Genomic DNA, 18,674 nt, shown 5'->3' on the forward strand with positions numbered 1-18,674 from the left:
CTTTTGTGGATTTCTGGACAGATGTCACATACGAAGACCATGACAACCTTCAACAGCTCATCTCTTTTCTGACATTAGTAGGTCTGGAAATGGCCATCTTCTTCTGGGTCTCTCTCTCTCTCTCTCTGGTTCAGGGCAGCAGACTCCTTGGCCCTGAAGTCTTTAGTCTCTGCAGGCATTGTGTACTATTTACTCTCGGCCTGGACTGCTGCTTTGGCCTGTTTCAGACTCCAGCTCTTTCACTGGGAATATCAGATAGCCTAGAGCAGCTGGTTGATATCCTCAGCAACTAACTGGCCATGGCTGCCAGGCCTTGGTGGCCCAGGAAAACTTCCTAAATCCAAGCAATGGTCCCTTGTAGCAGCTGACCCACTGCCCATGACCTGTACCTTCCTTTAAAATGTTATTGGTGATTTACACGTTTCAAGTAATAGGCATAAATGAGAAAAAAAATCCCGTGTATGGGGCTATGTCCGGGTTTGTATTCATAAAATGGTGGCCAACAAACATACAGGCTTCTGATCAAGTCAGAGCAACCCTGGAAAGATAGGCCCAAGCCTTGGGTAGGTGGGCAGAGAACTCGCACCTCACAAAATCCAAGCTCCCCAACCTCACACAACCTTCCTAGGGCACCTCAGCCTGAGCTTCCTGTGTTCTGATTTTTTTTTTTTTTTTAATGACACAAGCAGTCTGTTTCAAAGATTCTCTCTGACCTTGAATTTCAGGTCAGAAGACTTACCTGGTTTGCCTCAGGAGGTTTGTCTTTGGATTAATTTCAAGAGAACCAAAAATATCTAAGAGGTGCAAAGCATGATGGTAGGCATTGGTTCTACAAAGATGAACAGCAGCAAAGAAGGAGCCTGCCCTGGAGAAACTAAGATTTGCGTCATCTGTATATAAGTATGTAAATAAATGACTATTAACATGTAAAGTGTGGTGCTGTAGGTATGTCCTACAGAACACCAGTAAGAAACACTGCAGTAGATTTGTCCAAGCCAGAGAACTTCCAGAGTGGAAGCCAGATCTAGCTGGAGAGGGCTATTTTTCCAAGAAGCAAGGCCATTCCAAGTTCGGGGAGGAGCAGGCCATGGCATGGACAGGCCACATTCAGACCCATGTGTAAAGGAGCAAGTGAGTCATGAGTGAGAACATGGAGTTGGAGCATGTCAATCATTCCACCTGTCCCTGACTGCTGCCTAGACCACTGAAGAACTAGGGCTCTCCTTTATCTTCCTGTTGGACACTGAAAACCTGAACTCCAAAATGGTTTGAACTCTTACGTGCCCTAGGTACTGGAACTTATATTATACGTTAATATGCAATGAGGTCATGGGGGCAAGTAGAGAACTCTCACCTAGAAACAGTATATTAGGGGATGGAGAGATGGCTCAGCAGGTAAGAGCACTTGCTGTTCTTCCAGAGGACTGGAGTTCTGTTCCCAGCACCTAGGGTGGCTCACAGTCACCTGTAACTCCAGCTCCAGAGATCCAATAACCTCCATAGGTACACACATGTGATATACATACATACAAATTGAAAAAAAAAAACATTAAGTCCTTAAAAATAAGAAATAGTGCATTAAAAAGCTAAAGTATCAGTTTTAAAAACATTCTTAAAAACTGAACTTCGAGGTGGAGAGATGGCTCTGTGGTTAAGAGCACTGGCTGATCTTCCAGAGGACCCAGGTTCAATTCCCAGCACCCACATGGCAGCTCACTCCAGTTCCAGGGGATCTGATACCCTCACACAGACATGCAGGCAAAACACCAATGCATGTAAAATAAAAATAAATAAATCATTTTAAAAAAAACTAAACCTCAAAGAGAAGAGAGATTATTTTCAGTAAGGAAGAGCTGATAGAGAAATCACGTTCTGAACACAGAGGCAGGCCTCATGCTCACACAGGGAAAACACCAGGAGGGCTCCAGGGGAAGAAATTAGCCCACACTCAATGAACACACGGCTCTGCAAATGGACTTGCTCACGTTCTGGGATTCCTAAACATGCCCCTTGGAGTCAGAACCAGATTTCTTTGTCTCTCTTTACTACCTAGAGCTGAGACACACATTAGCCCCAGCCCATTTGCTGCTTCCCACTACACCAATAACTGCTTCTCTGTGGGCTGGCTGTGAGTGGGGAAGGGCAGGAGTGGTTGGGAATGAACAAGAAAACAAGTTGACTGAGAAGCACCCCCAGAATGAAGACTGGCAACGTACTTTCTGCAGTCCGGGGCAGTGACCTGGAGAGTTAGGTTAAAGCTCTGTTTATGTAACCACGCGTGCTCTGTACAATGAGGGCCTTGTGAAGTCTGCCACTCTGTCTGTTCAAGTCACTGTCAGTTCTAATAAGTACCTGAGCAGGGAAAACTGCAACCAGGGAGTGCGGAAGAAACTGAGCAAACCAGTTGGGTGATTTTGATTATTACTAAGTATTACATTTTTATGGAGTGCATGCTATTTCACACCTAACAATGCTTAGACTTGCGCTGGGGCTTTTGTGCACGGCCTCATGGAATCTGGAAAACCTGAGGCACTAGCTCAGATGAGTCCGTGAGGTTCAGAGATTAAATTCCTTAGTGTTAAATGTCACCCAGCTAGGAACTTGTTGGCACCCCTCTCCTGAGCCCGGACGCCTGACGTCTGTCCTCTACTCGTTGCTCTTCCCTCATCCTCAGACAGCTGTCAGATGTTTTACCAGAGACACTTCCCTCAGTTGTGGTCTCAGGCCTAAGTCTAACACTCTAAATTCTCCTTTCCTCTGGAGTTTAATGTCCTCAGATTAGTTCTTGATTCTGCTGATGACACATTTTCTCTCTATGACAGTTTCTCCTCTTCAAGACTATGGACACCTACTCTATTTGAGAGACAACCCAAGTTGACTGTCAGCGTTCACTAATTCTAATCAGTTTCTCATAGCTCTTTCCCTCCTCCTCCTCTCCCCACGCGTATGTGTGTGTGTGTGTGTGCGTGTGCGTGTGCGTGTGTGTGTGTGCGTGTGTGCTTGGAAGCCAGAGGTCAACTTTGGGTGGCTTCTTCCTGGGCTGAAGTGTGCTGATTGGGCCAAGCAGGCTGCCCAGCAAGCCCTAGGAATCCTGTCTCCACCTTTCCCGTGCCGGGATGACAAGCGTCTGCCGCCATGCCTGACCTTTTTATGTGGTTTCTGTAGACAGCTAACAGGTCCTCATGCTTGCCCAGCAAGTACTTTAGCAACTGAGCCATTTCCCCAGCTCCAGTTTCCCATTTCCAGTCCTTTTACTCAATCTACTCTGTCTTGGTCACACTTTCAGCCTTGGTCCTATCTAAACCCTGTCAGCAAGTCCAGAAGAAGCTAAAACACCCTCTCTTCGTCACCTGCCAAATTTGCATTTCATTTCGGTTTCTGAAATGTGCTCTTTTCCAAACAAAGTCCTCAATGGGAGTCCTTACAGTTTCCTGGATTAAGCACATGCCTGCCCTTTCCTAGCACCTCTGCCTGGGTACAGCGTGTACCACTGTGACCTGGTACACTGTCTCTCATTTCTGGAGTTGCTCAAGCTTGGTCCTGTGGCTTATCTGCTCCGAAAGCTCTTCTCCTTCCTGTGCAGTTCCCCAAGCTATAAATGCTTCATGCAAACCAAATTCACAGCTCGACTTTCGTACAATGCTGAGAAGACAGGTGTTTAATAAAAACAGTCTAAGTGGGAATATACTATGATCTCGAACGTAAAAATAGAAGCTGCTCCATCTGTCTAAACAGGACAAGACAAAAACCATCTCAGTACAGTACAGTGCAATTTCCATGCTTTCACAAGAAAATCACTCCCTGGAATGAAAACTGCAAGTAGATAACATATTAAAATATATTCAAAATTCACCAGAGTGTTAGTACTATCAGCCAAGACCTACATTTATGAAAGGAAAATAAAAGAATATTACTCGAATTATTTATGATAGACTGTGAAAGAGTAACTACATGCTAAAGCCACTAGGCTTCTCAACTGATCTGTTTACATAACCCAGAGGGTGAAAAAACTTAGAATCTGAGACAAGAGCAACACTGACTTGTTTCCATTCAAATTACCTACAAGGGGGAAAAATAAATGTGACGTTTGCAAACCGTTCTTTCCAAAATCAGATTTTAGACAAACCAACAAAAAATGAAATAGGTGCTACAGTCCAGCCTACTACAGCTCCCCAACATCCTGTGCTGCCCCTGTCTTGTCCCTCAAACAGTTACCTCTTTAGCTGGCTGGCTCAAAGTGGGTCTGAATCCACGTGGCCTGCCTTCTGCCAGGCTCACAAACCATGGCCGTGTTACATAAACCATCACAACTGCATGCCTTATCTCAAGGTCAGCAGGTAAGCCAGCTTGATAGCACAGAAAAGCCCTGGGCTGGCAGCTCAAACAGCCACTCAGAAGCACATGCTTTTGGTGCTCGAGAGATGGCTCTGTGCTAAAGAGCACCAGCTGCTCTTTCCAGGGGGCTTGCGTTTGATTCTAAGTACCCACATGATAGCTGACAACTGTCTGGCCTCCTGGCACTAGGCACACACGTCATGCGTGGACATACATGCACAGACACACATGTGGACAAATACCCCCACACATAAAATAGGATAAAAATATATGCTAAAACAAAAGACGCACATGCTTTTCTGACAGTGGAAGGGAGTCAACACCTGGGTCATCCTGTATTTGCTGAGTACCTGGTTCTACTCTTGTTTACCTGGCATGCCCTGGACCTACACCCTGGCTTGACAAAGCCAGCACCAGCTGCCCAAGGAAACTGTGAATTGTATCCTTCTTCATCACTGGAGGGTGTCGGAGGCATCTCCTGCCCAACCTCTGAGACTGGCTATTGCCATGCTTGCCCCGGAAGCCTCTGCCAACACCAGGAGTTCAGCTGCTCTCCATGGCTCCATCCTCTGCATGGCTCCTCAGGCTCCCCCCATCCCCCCACCAAGGGGTAAGATTATAGCAGTCTCCGGAGCAGATGCCTCCTGCAGAACCAGGACAGACAGTCCAGGGTGGGGAGGCATTCTCCCCGAGACACTGCAAGGGGGTACACTAAACATCTCTCACTAAGTTTGCTGTGCCAAGTTATCTTCCTGGATGTGACATTCAGCCCTGGGCTCCAGGAAGTACAAGCGAGCTGTTCCTTTATTAAGCAGTTAAGGAATCCAGGGCTCTACCTTGAGGATAACTTACGTTATAGCTAAGTCTTAAAATACAAACTGGACTAATCACATTCCCCCTCTGGAATTCAACTAGAAATACGGAAACATTTGAGCTGACTCACGGCGGAAGACAGCAGTGGAGAGTTAGCTCCCCATGTCCACATCTCAGCCGCCTGCCACCCTACTACAGCCTCCATGGCACCTGCTCACATCAAAGCTCCTCTTCTCTTAGATCCTCTTGTCACTTACAGCCACACCCTGCACTGAGGTAGCACTGGAGCATCTGTGATCTGTCCAGTCTAAAACTTCACTACAAAGCAGCTCATCCAGATACATAAACAGCGAGGTATCACCAAGGAGGCAGAGTCTTATAGCTAAACTATAGATAAAAAGCAACTCAGACCTGCTCCAAGCCCAAGAAATCTCTTTGGAAATATTTGAGCTTATGTGAGAATGACAGAGCACAAGGGTTCAGAAAAAGACAAGGACTGCTTTGGTCTTCAAGCAGCTATGAAAATGTATATTGAGTCTCACAGTTTAAATTACTAATTTCTATATGAATTATAGCTTTAGAAAGAACATAATTTATCAGATTATATAGTCAAAGTACATCTCTTCTAAGCAAAAATGAATGAAAAAAATCTCTTCCTTTATTTCCCAGGTAAAATAATATTAACTACTGATCTCTCAGGTTCAAGCCAGTCTAATAAAAGCTATGTGCACTAATGAAAAGATGCTTCTAGAACCTGATGGACTTCTACTCTCTGAGCAAGTAATGAGCCTGTTCATCAACTCGCAAAGCTGTGGTTCATTCATCTAAAAAATATTCAAGGGAAAATGTACCAGGCATGAAGGTGCTTGGTGCAAAGCAGTGAACTAGGCAGGAAGGATCTCCCCGCTTTTACACTCACGTTTGGAAAACAGAAACAGGGACTTCAAAGAAAAGTAACTTGAAGGTAAGAAAGAAATATGAGGAGAAGGGGAGTGGAGGGCTTAGGGGCAGCTACTTTAGATACAGAAGTCAAGACAGACAGCTGTTGTAGTCAAGGTGACATCTGAGCAGAGACCTGAGGGAGAAAGGGAACATCCCATTCAGAAATCTGGGGGAAAATGAGACAAAAAGAAGTCCCATTGCTCTAGGAGGACTTTGCTGTCCAGTTCAAGGGACAGCAGGGCTGGGCAAAGTGGAGTATATCTGTAATGCAAGTACTAAAGAAAATCAGGACATCAAGGTCACCCTGAGCTCCCTCATTGAGACGCAAAGATAAGCAGGGATGGCAGAAGGCAACCAAGATTTGGCCAACTGGGTCTTAGGGAAAAAACGATGAACCGTCTCAGGCAGGTGATTCAGACCAGTGTGGCCCCTGGCTTCTGCAGAGGTCCATTATATACCAAACAAAGAAGCAAAAAGGTGAGTTCACAGCAGCAATGCACCATTTATCTGATTGGGAACTCAAGAGGAAACTTGCTGCAGCTGTCCAAATTAGCATAAACTTCACAAAGAGATTGCTTTGGGAAGCCATGTGACATCAAATCCGGAGTCATTAAGATTTTCATCTCTAGTTAAGTAGCTTCTAATTTAGCCTAAAGAAAACAACTTGAAAGAAAAGGGGCACAGGCAAGAATACATAAATATAAGTATTATTACTAATGGTCTAAGTGGCCAGCAAGCAAAGAAATTAGGCGTGGAATAGGTGAGGCAGCCACCAAAAGCCATTGGACACTTGTGGGGACAAGAGATCAAAATGTGAACACAAGACTGCATCTTAGCTGCTGTACTCCCAGCCCTGTATGCATGCATGCATATATACCATACACACGCGTACACACATGCTCACATGAGTGCACACACAGGCATAAAGCCTACAAGGAAACAAAAAGATGTTGACGGTAAGTTCTGCTCAGGAGGCACCATCATGCTCACTGCTCAGGGAAAGCTGCAGTTTTGCTCTGGTTCTATCACTCCATCACTCTTACTGGGTATTACTTATAATACCAAGTATTTGACAAGAAGGCCACAGCCATCTCTATTTCATGATCTTAGTAACTATTACTATAAAATCTATTTATTTGTTCATTTTCCTCTCCCTTCTCAAAAAGATGAGTCAAGACACATGTGTCTCCAACCTGTCTCTGCTCCCAAAGGCCTGACTATAAACCAAGTGCCTGTGCCTGTTCAGATATAAGGACAGATCAACGCTACATCAAATCACCAACATACCAACTTGGTGTTCCCTCTGGCCAACAATGCCATCAGTCTACCATTTAGTGGAAGGAATTGTAATACACCCTGCTGCCATCAAAGCTCCTGTCATCATGACGCTCCATCGCTGGAACCAGTGATCTCTTTCTCCCTATTCTCACTGCTAGTATCCTAGATCTTCCTAACTTCTCTACAAAACTAACCATGAAGCCTGGTGGTGGTGGTGCACTTGGGAGGCAGAGGCAGGCAGATCTTTGTGATCTTAAGAACAGTCTGGTCTACAGAGCTAGTTCCAGAACAGCCAGGGCTATACAGAGAAACCCTGTTTCAAACACTAAAACAAACAAACCAAAAACAAACAAACAATAAAAAAAACCAAACCAACCATGAAAACTACTCCTTTGCTCAAACAAATGAGCCCTCAGTGATACCTGGGTACTACGCAAAGTATTCTATGTGCAATTTCTTGTTTAAGCATAAGAGAGCACATGAAGACATAATCATATCCTCAGATAAAATTTAGGAAGATTAATAGTTGTCCATCAAGGTGTGGAACATGAATACCATGCAGGTTGTTTGTTCATAGTCCATATTTGAGATCACCAGTTACTCAGCTCAAATATGGTTAAGGTTCTGACTTCACTCATCTTTAAAGACCATCCTGAATATGTTTACCTCTGTGATATCCTTATTTCTAAATGAGACTAATACAATGCAATTAAGAACTTTAGACTCATAGCCAGTTATGCTGGCACGTACCTGTAATCATACCACCTAAGGAGTTCAAGGTTATCCTCAGATACACATAGAGTTCAAAGCCAGACCATGTCTCAAACATTCAGTGCAGGAGAAAAAGCTCACTGGTAGAGTGTTTTCCTAGCATGCATGAAGCCCTGTATTCCATTCCCTTACACATAATGGTGATCAGTGTTATTTTACTTAGGGAAAGGTATCAACAGCTATTTCAAGACTTGTACGAATGCCTCATATGGAGCTGTCAGGCGGCCTAGCCTCTGACAGACAGGGTGATGTCTTGAGTCATTACCTTTAGGAGGGAAGTACGACTTGCTCTCTGCTTTATGAGGCCAGTCTACCACGAGAGGTCCAAACCTGCGGAAGCTGGCAGTGATCTCATCTGTAAAACAAAGAAGGAATTTAGCAAAATGGAAAAAAGAAACCTGCAATCATAAGAAACATAAAATATATCTTTTTACTTTAAAAATGTTTTGAGGAACCCCCTCCTTTTGCATTTATTTTCTTTTTAGAGCTTTTCTGAAGTATCTCTACAAAAGTAAAATCTGCAAAGTGAAATGCCATTACACATTAATACAATTGGTTATTAGCTTCTAACCACGAAAAATGTTTCTAACTCTAATTCCTTTCCTTTTATTACCAATAAACTTAATAAGAAAATCTAATACTAGCCAGGTGATCTTTATGTCAAGCAAAACAGGAGATTCCAAAAATGGGAATTTTTCTCTATTTTTAGAAAAAAGTAAAGATGCAGAAAATGTTTCAGATATAATTTCATGGGCAGGAGAGATGGCTCAGTGCATAAAGGCCCATGCCACGAGGACTGAAGACCCGAGTTCAACCTCTGGAGCTCACGGTAGCAAAACAAATTATCCTCTGTGCTGTGGAATGCACACTACTCCCCAAATAAATAAACGTAAATTGAAAAGCTGGGAGGTGGTGGTGCACCAGCACTCAGGAGGTAGAGTCAGGCGGATCTCTGTGAGTTCGAGGCCAGCCTGGTCTATAGAGCAAGATCCAGGACAGACACCAAAACTACACAGAGAAACCCTGTCTCAAAAAAACCAAAAAGAAAGAAAGAAAAGAAAAGATATACAAATAATCATTTGTACAGAATCTCTAGGATTATAAATAATTCTATTGATGAGGAACAGGACAACAACATAGATGACTCTATTTGGTGATGTAAAAGGGTTAAAAGTCAATTGTCTCCTGTATCTCCATCCACACTGCCTTCTTTACTGAGATGAGGCTTTACTTGCAGCTCAATTATTTTCTCTCTTTCTTTTAACTTTTGACTCGTAGAAGACTGTGACCTTGTAACTCCTTAGATGTAGGTTGTCATTCTATCAGCAATGGCAAGAAATTTATCCTAAAGGAAATCTAATTGACCATATTAACAGATATGAGGACAGCTAGAGGAAAATGAGTCTGTGGCCATCTACAACTTGAATGTAGTAAGTCTAAAACTATTTTTAGCACCCCAACACACACGTCATGAAAGGGCTAAAGAAACCACGACCTATTTAGATTAATATTACAGCTGCACTGACCAAGCAAGCCAGCCAGTGTTAGGAAGATTTCCATAGCACATCCAAAGCCTATGAGAACAGGAGTAGTTTTTTAAGTTAGCTTTGTCACCATTTAATTTCATTTACACGTTCAATGTGTGTTTATTGATGTCGCCTGGAGAAGAGTCAGGATCCGAGCACAATGCACAGTACAGTTAGCTCTTGTAAAGTTCTTAGTGAATGCATGCGGTACCTTCATCGATGTCAGGAGGAAGGCCTCCAACAAACACCTTTCTAGAGTAGCGCTCCACTCGTTCCCCATTTTGACATCGAGTGGGAGAACTTAAGCCAGATGATAAAGCCTGATCGCCATGGCTGTCATCCAAGAAGGCGTCTTCAAAGGGAAAGAGAGAAGACCGACCTGAAACAAAGCAGCAGTTCCTACAATCAGAATGGCTTCCCTAGCAAATAAGGCTGTATCAGAAGCCCATTGTACCGAGTGAAGCACACCAAACACAAGGTACTTTGAGGTACAGCTTTTCCAAGAGAATACTTCAACTGAAGATCACTAAGTACAGCCATGTTTACATACAACACTGAAATAATATCTAAGGAGGAAGCATCAAAACTGCATGCTTTCCTTGATAATTACACTCACACAGTCCCCATCGAAGCTACTAAGTACATATCCTCAGAGGAGAGGGGCTCACACACAGGCCTCAACCCTCGCCGAGGAGCTGTGGGCAGTCGGCAGCTTCATGGGGAGGGAGAAGCGTCTTTCTTTGGGGATATGGACACTGGTAGGTGAAGGCACCCACACCCAGATGAATATGGGCAGCACTAGTTGGACTCTATTGAGTGGGAAAAAGACCAAATAAAATTGGGAGGGGCATGTGCTGGGGGTTCTGGAGGAGTAGAAGGAGGGATAAGACCAAAACACATTTTATACATAGATGACATTCTCAAAGAATAAATAAAATATTATGTTACTAAAAGAATATACCTATAGCTTCTTTTTTCCTTTCTTCAATCATTTTTGAAAGCACACAGGACAAGCAATATATATTTTTCCCAGATATTTATCTGCTCTTGATGGTGACCCCAGGGGTACAGTTGTAAAGGCTGGCCCTGATGACAGAAGCTAATGATGTCTCTTCTAATAGCAGGGCCAGTGATGCTTTTCCTAACATGCAAACATACTTCAATTTGAAAATAGGCACATGCAACAATATTGGGCAGGTTGTATAAATGAAAATACTAAATCAAGATGTGTTAGTATAGCATGGCTATAATATGACTATTACTCTATTAACATTATTATTCTACACTATATTTTAACAACAAAACAAAAAGCAGAACATGGTGGCACATGGATTTAATCACAGCCCATGGGAAGTCATCAGCAGGAAGATCTCTGAGTTCAAAAGCAGCCTGGCCTACACAGTGAGTTCCAGGTCAGTCAGGGCTACAGTGATACTGTCTCTCAGAAAAACAAACAACAACAAAATTCCCATGGAATTATTTTCCTTTTGGTTTTTTGAGACAAGATCCTTCTGTGTAGCCTTGGCTATCTAGGAATTCAATTCGTAGACCAGGCTGGCCTCAAATTCACAGAGATCTGACTGCTCCTGGATCCCTAATGCTAGGATATGAGATGTTAGCCACCATGACTGGCAATTATTTTCAACTGGGCATTTCAAAACAAATTCCAAATTAAAAAATAATTTCTCTTGTTTGAGTCTGTGAGTTCCTGGTAAAACTTTCCACTAGGTTCTACTGTCGTGAGCACTCCAGCTTTAGAGGAAGGTGGGAAGAAGGAACAGAGAAGATAAGGAAAAGGGACGTGAGGGGGAAGAGGAGAGAAAGCAGAAGAAAGGGAGGGATGAAGGGAGGAGAAGAAAAAGCAGCAGGAAGAATAAAGGAAGAAAGCAGAGAAGTCCATCTCTAAGATAAACCACAGACTTTTAAGGAAATAAGCACACAAAAGCACCCTCCCATTTATTCAATCCTCTTTATTTCCCTGAAACCCAGGTTCTGTAAAACAATAGCCAACATTCAAAAACAGAATATAAATAGCCTTAGAAAAATGAATATTTCTTTTACCAAAAAGTAAAAACATTGCTAATATAATCCTATTATATTATGAGCAACTCAATGGTGTAGGAAAGGTACTGTTCTCAAGTTTGGAGTTAAGAAATAAAAGGGCCAAGAGTAGGGATGGTGAGACACCCAAGAGTTGATTCTGCTCTTCCCAGTGCAGCTCCAAAGGCACAGGCAGTCTGTGTCATTTGCTGCTCTCCTCTTTCTGTCTGGCAGGAACAAACAATAGGTAGTAAGTTGTCGTCCCTTGGTGTTTGTTTTGATCACCAGGAGTAAAAGAAACAGATCTGTGGCAACTACAGACAAAGGGAGCTCCCCACAGACATTTTCTGACAGCAACCAGGTAAACCTGCCATGCAGTCCACACTCTGAACCTCATGTTCAAGTCAGCAGTTCCTACAGAATGTCTATTCCCACCTCTTCACTTCAACACAAGAACTATGAGATGGGCCAAAGACAAAAGATGGAGAAGAGGCAGGAATGGAAAGCTTCCTGTGTTATGGTCTGCCCTACCCTCATGAGAAAGCAAAATGCTGTTCTGCAATAAACAAGCATTAACTTACTCCCAGCATTATCCAGAACTAAGATAACAGAAGCCTTTAACTCAGTGGAAACTACTTGAGGGAAAATGTATCCCTCTCCCAAGAGCAGCTAAGAACCTCCAGACAAAGGAATCCCAGTCTAACGAGGGAGCAGGCAAGCACACAGGTGACTATGAGACAGCAGGTGTTGAGGAAGCCAAGAGACAGTGTGTGCCTCCTGTGGTTCGCAAGAGGGCAGTTTGCAGCATAATTTTGTGGAGTGTGAGTGAAAAGACCAAAGACCCACAGAGAAAATGGCTTCGTAAAAGCTCCTGATCTTTCATTTAAATCTGCTCCTCTCCAGCATTCATCACAATGTCAACACAAAGGCCATCTGGGAGATGGCTCAGTGGGTAAAGTGCCTGCCTTCCAAATATGGGAACCAGAAGTCAGAGCCTGGGCCCCTGTACAGACGCCTGGTGGGCACAGTGGCCCACCTGTAACCCTAGCATGTGGGAGACAGAGACGGGGATCCTGGAGCAAGCTGGCCCGCTGAACGAGCACAATCAGGAAGCTCTGGGCTCAAGTGAGAGAACATGCCTACATATGTCAAGTTCAAGGTGGAGAATAATCAAGGAAGTCAGCTAACATTAACCTTCCAAGAACCTGCACACATGTACACACACATGAGCTCACATACTACACATTCCCTACACAAGTAGAAAACAAAGACCTTTTATACATACCTGATGCAATCCAGAAATTTAGTATTTAGCCTGGATATTCTCTCTCTCCCTCCCTCCCTCCCTTTCCCCAGATCAAATCCATTTCTCACTAAATTCTACCAATTCAATATTCAAAATACAATTTTACTTTAATTCCTGTCCATCACCAGTTCTAACACTCTGTCCTTGTCTGACGGTCTGCATAGCTGCAGAAAACCTTTCCCCACTCATTTCTACCTAGAAATCAACAATGCTTTCTAAGGAAGAGAGGGAGGGAGGAGGCAGGGAGGGAGGGAGGGAGGGAGGGAAAACCTGAAGTAGCCATTTTCCAACATTAATCTGAACACATAACCACACCCTCCACTCCTGACTTCAAAAGCTCCCAATGACCTTCCACTGTCTTTTGGATAAAGTACGAAAAGAATCACTGCGTTACAACCAAGTCCTTGACACAGAGGCTGCCACTTCTTGCTGAGTAAGCTCTCTAATCACAGAGTTCCTTTGGGTTTCCTGGTTCTTCCTCCTTGTCCCGGGTGCTAAGGACACAGTGTTCTGCTAACCTCTAAGCACTCCTTTCTCCAATCACAGTTAAGTCTTTAAAAAGGAATTGGAGCCGGGCGGTGGTGGCGCACGCCTTTAATCCCAGCACTCGGGAGGCAGAGACAGGCGGATCTCTGTGAGTTCGAGGCCAGCCTGGGCTACCAAGTGAGCTCCAGGAAAGGCGCAAAGCTATGCAGAGAAACCCTGTCTCGAAAAACCAAAAAAAATAAATAAATAAATAAAAAAAAAAAAATAAAAAGGAATTGGATTTATTTATTTGTATGAGTGTTTTGCCTAAATGTATGTAAATGCACTACACATGTGCCCCGGCACCCACAGAGGCCAGAGTGTTGCACCAGAGCCCCTGGAACGACAGATGGTTGTCAGCCACCACGTGGGTGCTGGGAATCAAACCCAGGTCCTGTGCAAGAGCAGACAGTGCTTTTAACTGCTGAGCCATCTCTCCAGCCCCATAGTTCGTCCTTAATTCTTTTGGTCTCAGCTGCCATCTTCTTGTATGGAACTGTACTGACCCTTCAGACTGGGTATGCTTCCCATCCATGCAAAACATCCTGTGCTTCTCCCTCCCCTTGCCCCAGTTAACACCATAGCATTTCTTGAGTATATGTTTCCCACCCAATTTCACTGTAATTACCATTAGGATAGGGACCAAATTAATCTGCAACATTGTATCTGGGGACCCAAAGCATGTTAAATGTGAGGCAACACCTAAGGAGCAAAACTGTGTGCAAAGCTCCAGTAATCCCAGTACTTGGGGGAATGAAGAAGGAGGGTCAGGAGTTCAAGGCTTGACTGGATTACTTTAGTGAATTCTGGACTATAGCATGAAACTCTCAAAAACAAACAGAAGAAAACAGTATGTACAAAGACAGGTGTGCCTCTGTGAGCATATATTCAATGAACATAACACAGGGATCTGGTTACATAAGAAATGTGATCATCTCCTAGGTGTGGCCTTAACTGTTGCTGCTTTTCACCTATGCAAGATTATAGTCTATACTTAGTATTAAACCAATTTCCCTCCTCCCAAATGCACTACTGTGGGAGCCCGTTCTGGGGTTCCTCGTGGCTTTACCCAGCAGGTCCGAATAGAGGATGATCAGGACCATGGGCCTGAGTGCAGGTGTCTGAGATGGCCTGCACTTGGCTGTGCTGGGGGAGGAGGTCTTTTGCTCCACCCCTTGGTGTCTCTATAAAAACCCTGGACCAGAGACAGTCAGGGCCCGTTGGAATAGGTTCCAGGCCCTCTCGAGGCTATCCTTTATTTTCTATCTGTTTATCTCCGTAAGAGTCTCTGCTATAAATCCTTCTATCTAATATTTCCTGCTGCTCGCACTCAAGAAAACTCTGGGAAGCTGTGGGGGTGGTGGGTAAACGCCCCACACACTACTTCATTCTAATATTGGCCTTTTCTTCTTTTCTTTTCTTTTTTTTAAATTTAAAGGTAGGATCTCAGCTGAGTGGTAGTGGTGCACGCCTTTAATCCCAGTACTCTAGAGGCAGAGACAGGCGGCTCTCTGTGAGTTCAAAGCCAGTCTGGTCTACAGAGCAAGTTCCAGGACAGCCAGGGCTACACATAGAGAAACCCTGTCTTCAAAAACCAAAAACCAAAAACCCAAACCAAACCAAAATCAAACCAAAAAACAAACAAACATAAAGATAGTGTCTCAAACACTCCAGGCTGGTCTCAAACTCCACACTGAGGATGAACTTAAGTTTTAAAAATTTTTTTTTAATATGTGTGTTTTGCCCGCATATAGGCTTGTATATCATGTGAGTACCTGATAAACTCAGAGGCCAGAAAAGGGTACCAAATGCCCTGGAACTAGAGTTACAGATGGTTGAGAGCTACCATGTGGATGATAGGAATCTAACCCAGGTCCTCTGGGAGAGCAGCCAGTGCTCTGAGCCAGAGAACATCTCCCCAGCCTTGACCCTGAACTTCTGCTCCCAAGTGCCAGGATACACCACCACACTTGGTTCTGTAGTCTTGGGGACTGAACCCAGGTCTCCATGCATGTTAGGCAAGCATTCTGCCAACGGAGCTACATCCTCAACCAGACCGGCTTTCACACGGATGCCCTGGAACGGCCACACTCCCCTTACTCTACGTGCTGCTGTGTCAGATCACGTCTCTAAGCTACCTGACTGTGCTTTGCCCCAAAGCACACAGTAACTTCTATCACCTCCACTGGCCATTTGAACCCAGGGAGTAGCAGGATGAGTTGAGACTAGGAAGAAATCAGTGACTATCCAGATGGGTAATGAGGAAGTCTCCAAGCAGAGCAGTGAAGAAGTGGCAGATATCTGAGACATTCTTGAACAAATAGAACCTTGTTTCTTGTGACCAACATAACCACAGCTTCCCCAGAGGAAAATAAAAGCAAGCTGTAAAACTCTGGACAGTTTTCAAAATCAGCTGTGGGAAGTTAAGACACTTCCTGAGGCCTTAAAAGCCAGCCTCTGTCTTATTAGCAGCACTTAGAGTGGTATAGGCCTTAGTAATGAAGGCAGACTTGGGAACGAAAACTGCAAATAGTGAACACGTAGATGTTGTTTCCCTAACTGCAAGAAGGCACTAAAAATATGGGTCCCAGAACCCAATCCCGAAATCCACTAATCTCAATTTGTGGCCGTCAGGCTTCAAAATCTGCACCCCGATCCCAATGATTCCTATGCTAAAGTTTAAGAACTACCCAAATGATATTATCTGTCTGCAGCAGGCGGCCACTGAGAGAGATCTGTATGAAGTGATTAGAATTTAGGAAGCATCCAAGTTAAGGAAAACATAGTCTCATGATTGAAATATAAAATCTTCAGCCAGCTTTACTGTGTAACATGACTGCCTGAAGTGCTGAAGGGTAAAAAAAACAAAAACAACAACTGCCTGCTGTAGGAAACACTTGAAAGACACAACTTGTAGGGTTAAGGGAGGGTTGAAGGTATGGTTCAGTGGCAGAATATTTCTTAGTTTGCATAAGGTCCCAGGTTCAAGATGCAGCAGAAAAAAAAATTGTCAACCAGGTTTACATAGAACGCCCCAGGACAGCCAGGACTACATAGATCTGCCTCCAAAAAATAAAGGAGAGCTTCTATGGGCTACGGGGGCCTCACAACCTGACAGCCATCATTTCCCCCTGACTAGTCATAAGCTCCTGAAGGACTGTTTACTTATTTCCTTTGTAATGTATATGTCCAGACGGCTATCATATCAGTGACAGAAGAGGAAGTTGGAGCCACATGCCTGATTGTGGGTGCTGAGAATACAGCATCATGAATTTGGCACTTTGTTAATGTAAGGGGGTGACTTTTGAACTAGTTGACCAAGAGGCAGTGTTGCTTTCATTGCTGTGGACACACACCAGGGTAAGTGAGAGCACTAGTATTCTGAACAGTCCACTGAACCCTCCTGAGGCTGTTATCCATGTAGTCATTTGGTTGGAATATATCCATGCTCAAAACAAATTGTCCCAGATGGGCTGTTTGGCACATGCCTGAAATCCTAGCACTTGGAAGGCTGAAGTAGGAAAATCTCAGGTCTGAGGTCAGCAATACCCCAACCTACCCAGGTCAGCAAGACCCTAACTTAATGTAAATAATAGTAAATAATAGTGATTGGGTCGGGGATGTGCTGGGGATGGGCTACATGAGATACTGTGTCAAAACAAACAAACAAACAAAGCCATTCCTACGGAAACTGCTAAAATTTTAGTTCCTGGACATGTTATTAGCAACTGAAATCTTAAGAAGCTGCACATGAGCTGTCCTACGTTCCTGCCTCACTATCTAGCACCCCCTGACATATTCCTTTTCTTTAAGGGAAACATTCCCCAACATCAAAATGCTCTGAACAATCCACATCATGTCTTAAAAGAAGTGCACTCCTGTTTCACCCTCCTGAATGCTTAAGGGAAGTTCCTTGTCTGTGTATCCTGAATAATGGGCGTTAACAGCTTAGATGCAAGATTTTAAAACATCAGTAGTGAACTTCTGCCCTCCGGGGTCCTCCCATTGTGCTGTAAGCCTGTATTTAAGACCTCCTCCCCCCTTCAAGAAATGACATTCAACATTTAAAATTAATATATATATATATATAAAATATATATATATAATTGAATGAATACTGCGAATGTAATCTATGAATACCACAACTGTGATTAATATCCTGAGTGTAATTTAAAAAATAAATAAATAAATAAATAAGTACAAGAAGTGCACTCCTATGTGAAGATAATAGAAGTCCGAATTAGAACCTCAAGATACTCCCACAGAAAATGCATATCCGATATTCCAACAGAAGGGAAAGGAAAGGCTTCTCGACAGTTCTAACTTGGCCATGTGACTTTCCAGGCTCTGCTTCTGTATACACTCTCGGTTACTGTCCAGAGCATAGTGTCTGAGCCAGTAAGTGAAGGAATAGTATGGAAGTGGCAGTGACGGAAAACTAAAAGACCCCAGAATCAAAGTACCCGGTGCCCTGGAAGTGCTAGGAGACAGGGAAGCTGCTTCATGCTCTTCCTCCCCAGGAAGCTCCTTCCTGCAGCAAATGATGGGAAAAGCAGAGCCAGTGGCCATGCTGTGCTCCTAAATACGTTCAAACACGAGCTCTCACCGAAGCCCCTGCCATGACCCTAGCTGTCCAGGGCACCTTCTAGTCCAATCCTTGCATTTTCAGAGATCAGCTGAAGAATTTAACAAAAATGGATAATGAGAAATGGCTTCCTAAAAATAAATAAATCAAGTATCTCCATGGAAACTGAAACCGTTTCCAGCTTAATCTCCACTCTTCCACTTTGGAAAAGACAGATCCCCTATCAGTGTCTTCCTTCGTAATGTATGAACTGATCCAGATGAAAGGCTTCTAGATCTCTAGGGACTCCAGGCTCTTTATCAAACACATTTTGTTTGTTTGTATGCTTGGATCTGCTTCTTTGTTTTCAGACAGGCCTCACTATGAAGCCCAGGGAGGCCTCAAAATCTTGATCCTGTCTCAGCATACTCCGTGCTAGGATTAGAGGCACATGCCACTATGCCCTGCACAGAAATCTTACATGACAAAAACAGACTTTATATTATTAAAAAGTGATATATCTTAGGCATCATAAACTTATAAGCAAATTCTTATTAATCAATTTTTGGTTTTT

At 43.7% G+C, this 18,674-nt stretch overlaps 1 protein-coding gene across 16 annotated transcripts in view; it reads right to left on the reverse strand.

The window, feature by feature from the left end:
* Positions 1-18,674, reverse strand: part of Cpeb3 (cytoplasmic polyadenylation element binding protein 3) — a 188,642-nt gene that overhangs the window by 49,162 nt on the left and 120,806 nt on the right. For 14 of the 16 annotated variants that reach the window (XM_042262928.2, XM_042262950.2, XM_015995567.3 and 11 more), the window contains 2 exons: positions 9,877-10,044; positions 8,405-8,494 (listed from right to left, as the gene is read on the reverse strand). In XM_042262928.2, the coding sequence (XP_042118862.2) occupies positions 8,405-8,494; positions 9,877-10,044 (258 nt within the window). The remainder of the gene's footprint in view (positions 1-8,404; positions 8,495-9,876; positions 10,045-18,674) is intronic. The other 2 variants (XM_076562899.1, XM_076562895.1) reach the window with 1 other exon arrangement.

This window comes from Peromyscus maniculatus, chromosome 1 (assembly GCF_049852395.1).
Source record: "Peromyscus maniculatus bairdii isolate BWxNUB_F1_BW_parent chromosome 1, HU_Pman_BW_mat_3.1, whole genome shotgun sequence".
Lineage (NCBI taxonomy): Eukaryota > Metazoa > Chordata > Mammalia > Rodentia > Cricetidae > Peromyscus > Peromyscus maniculatus.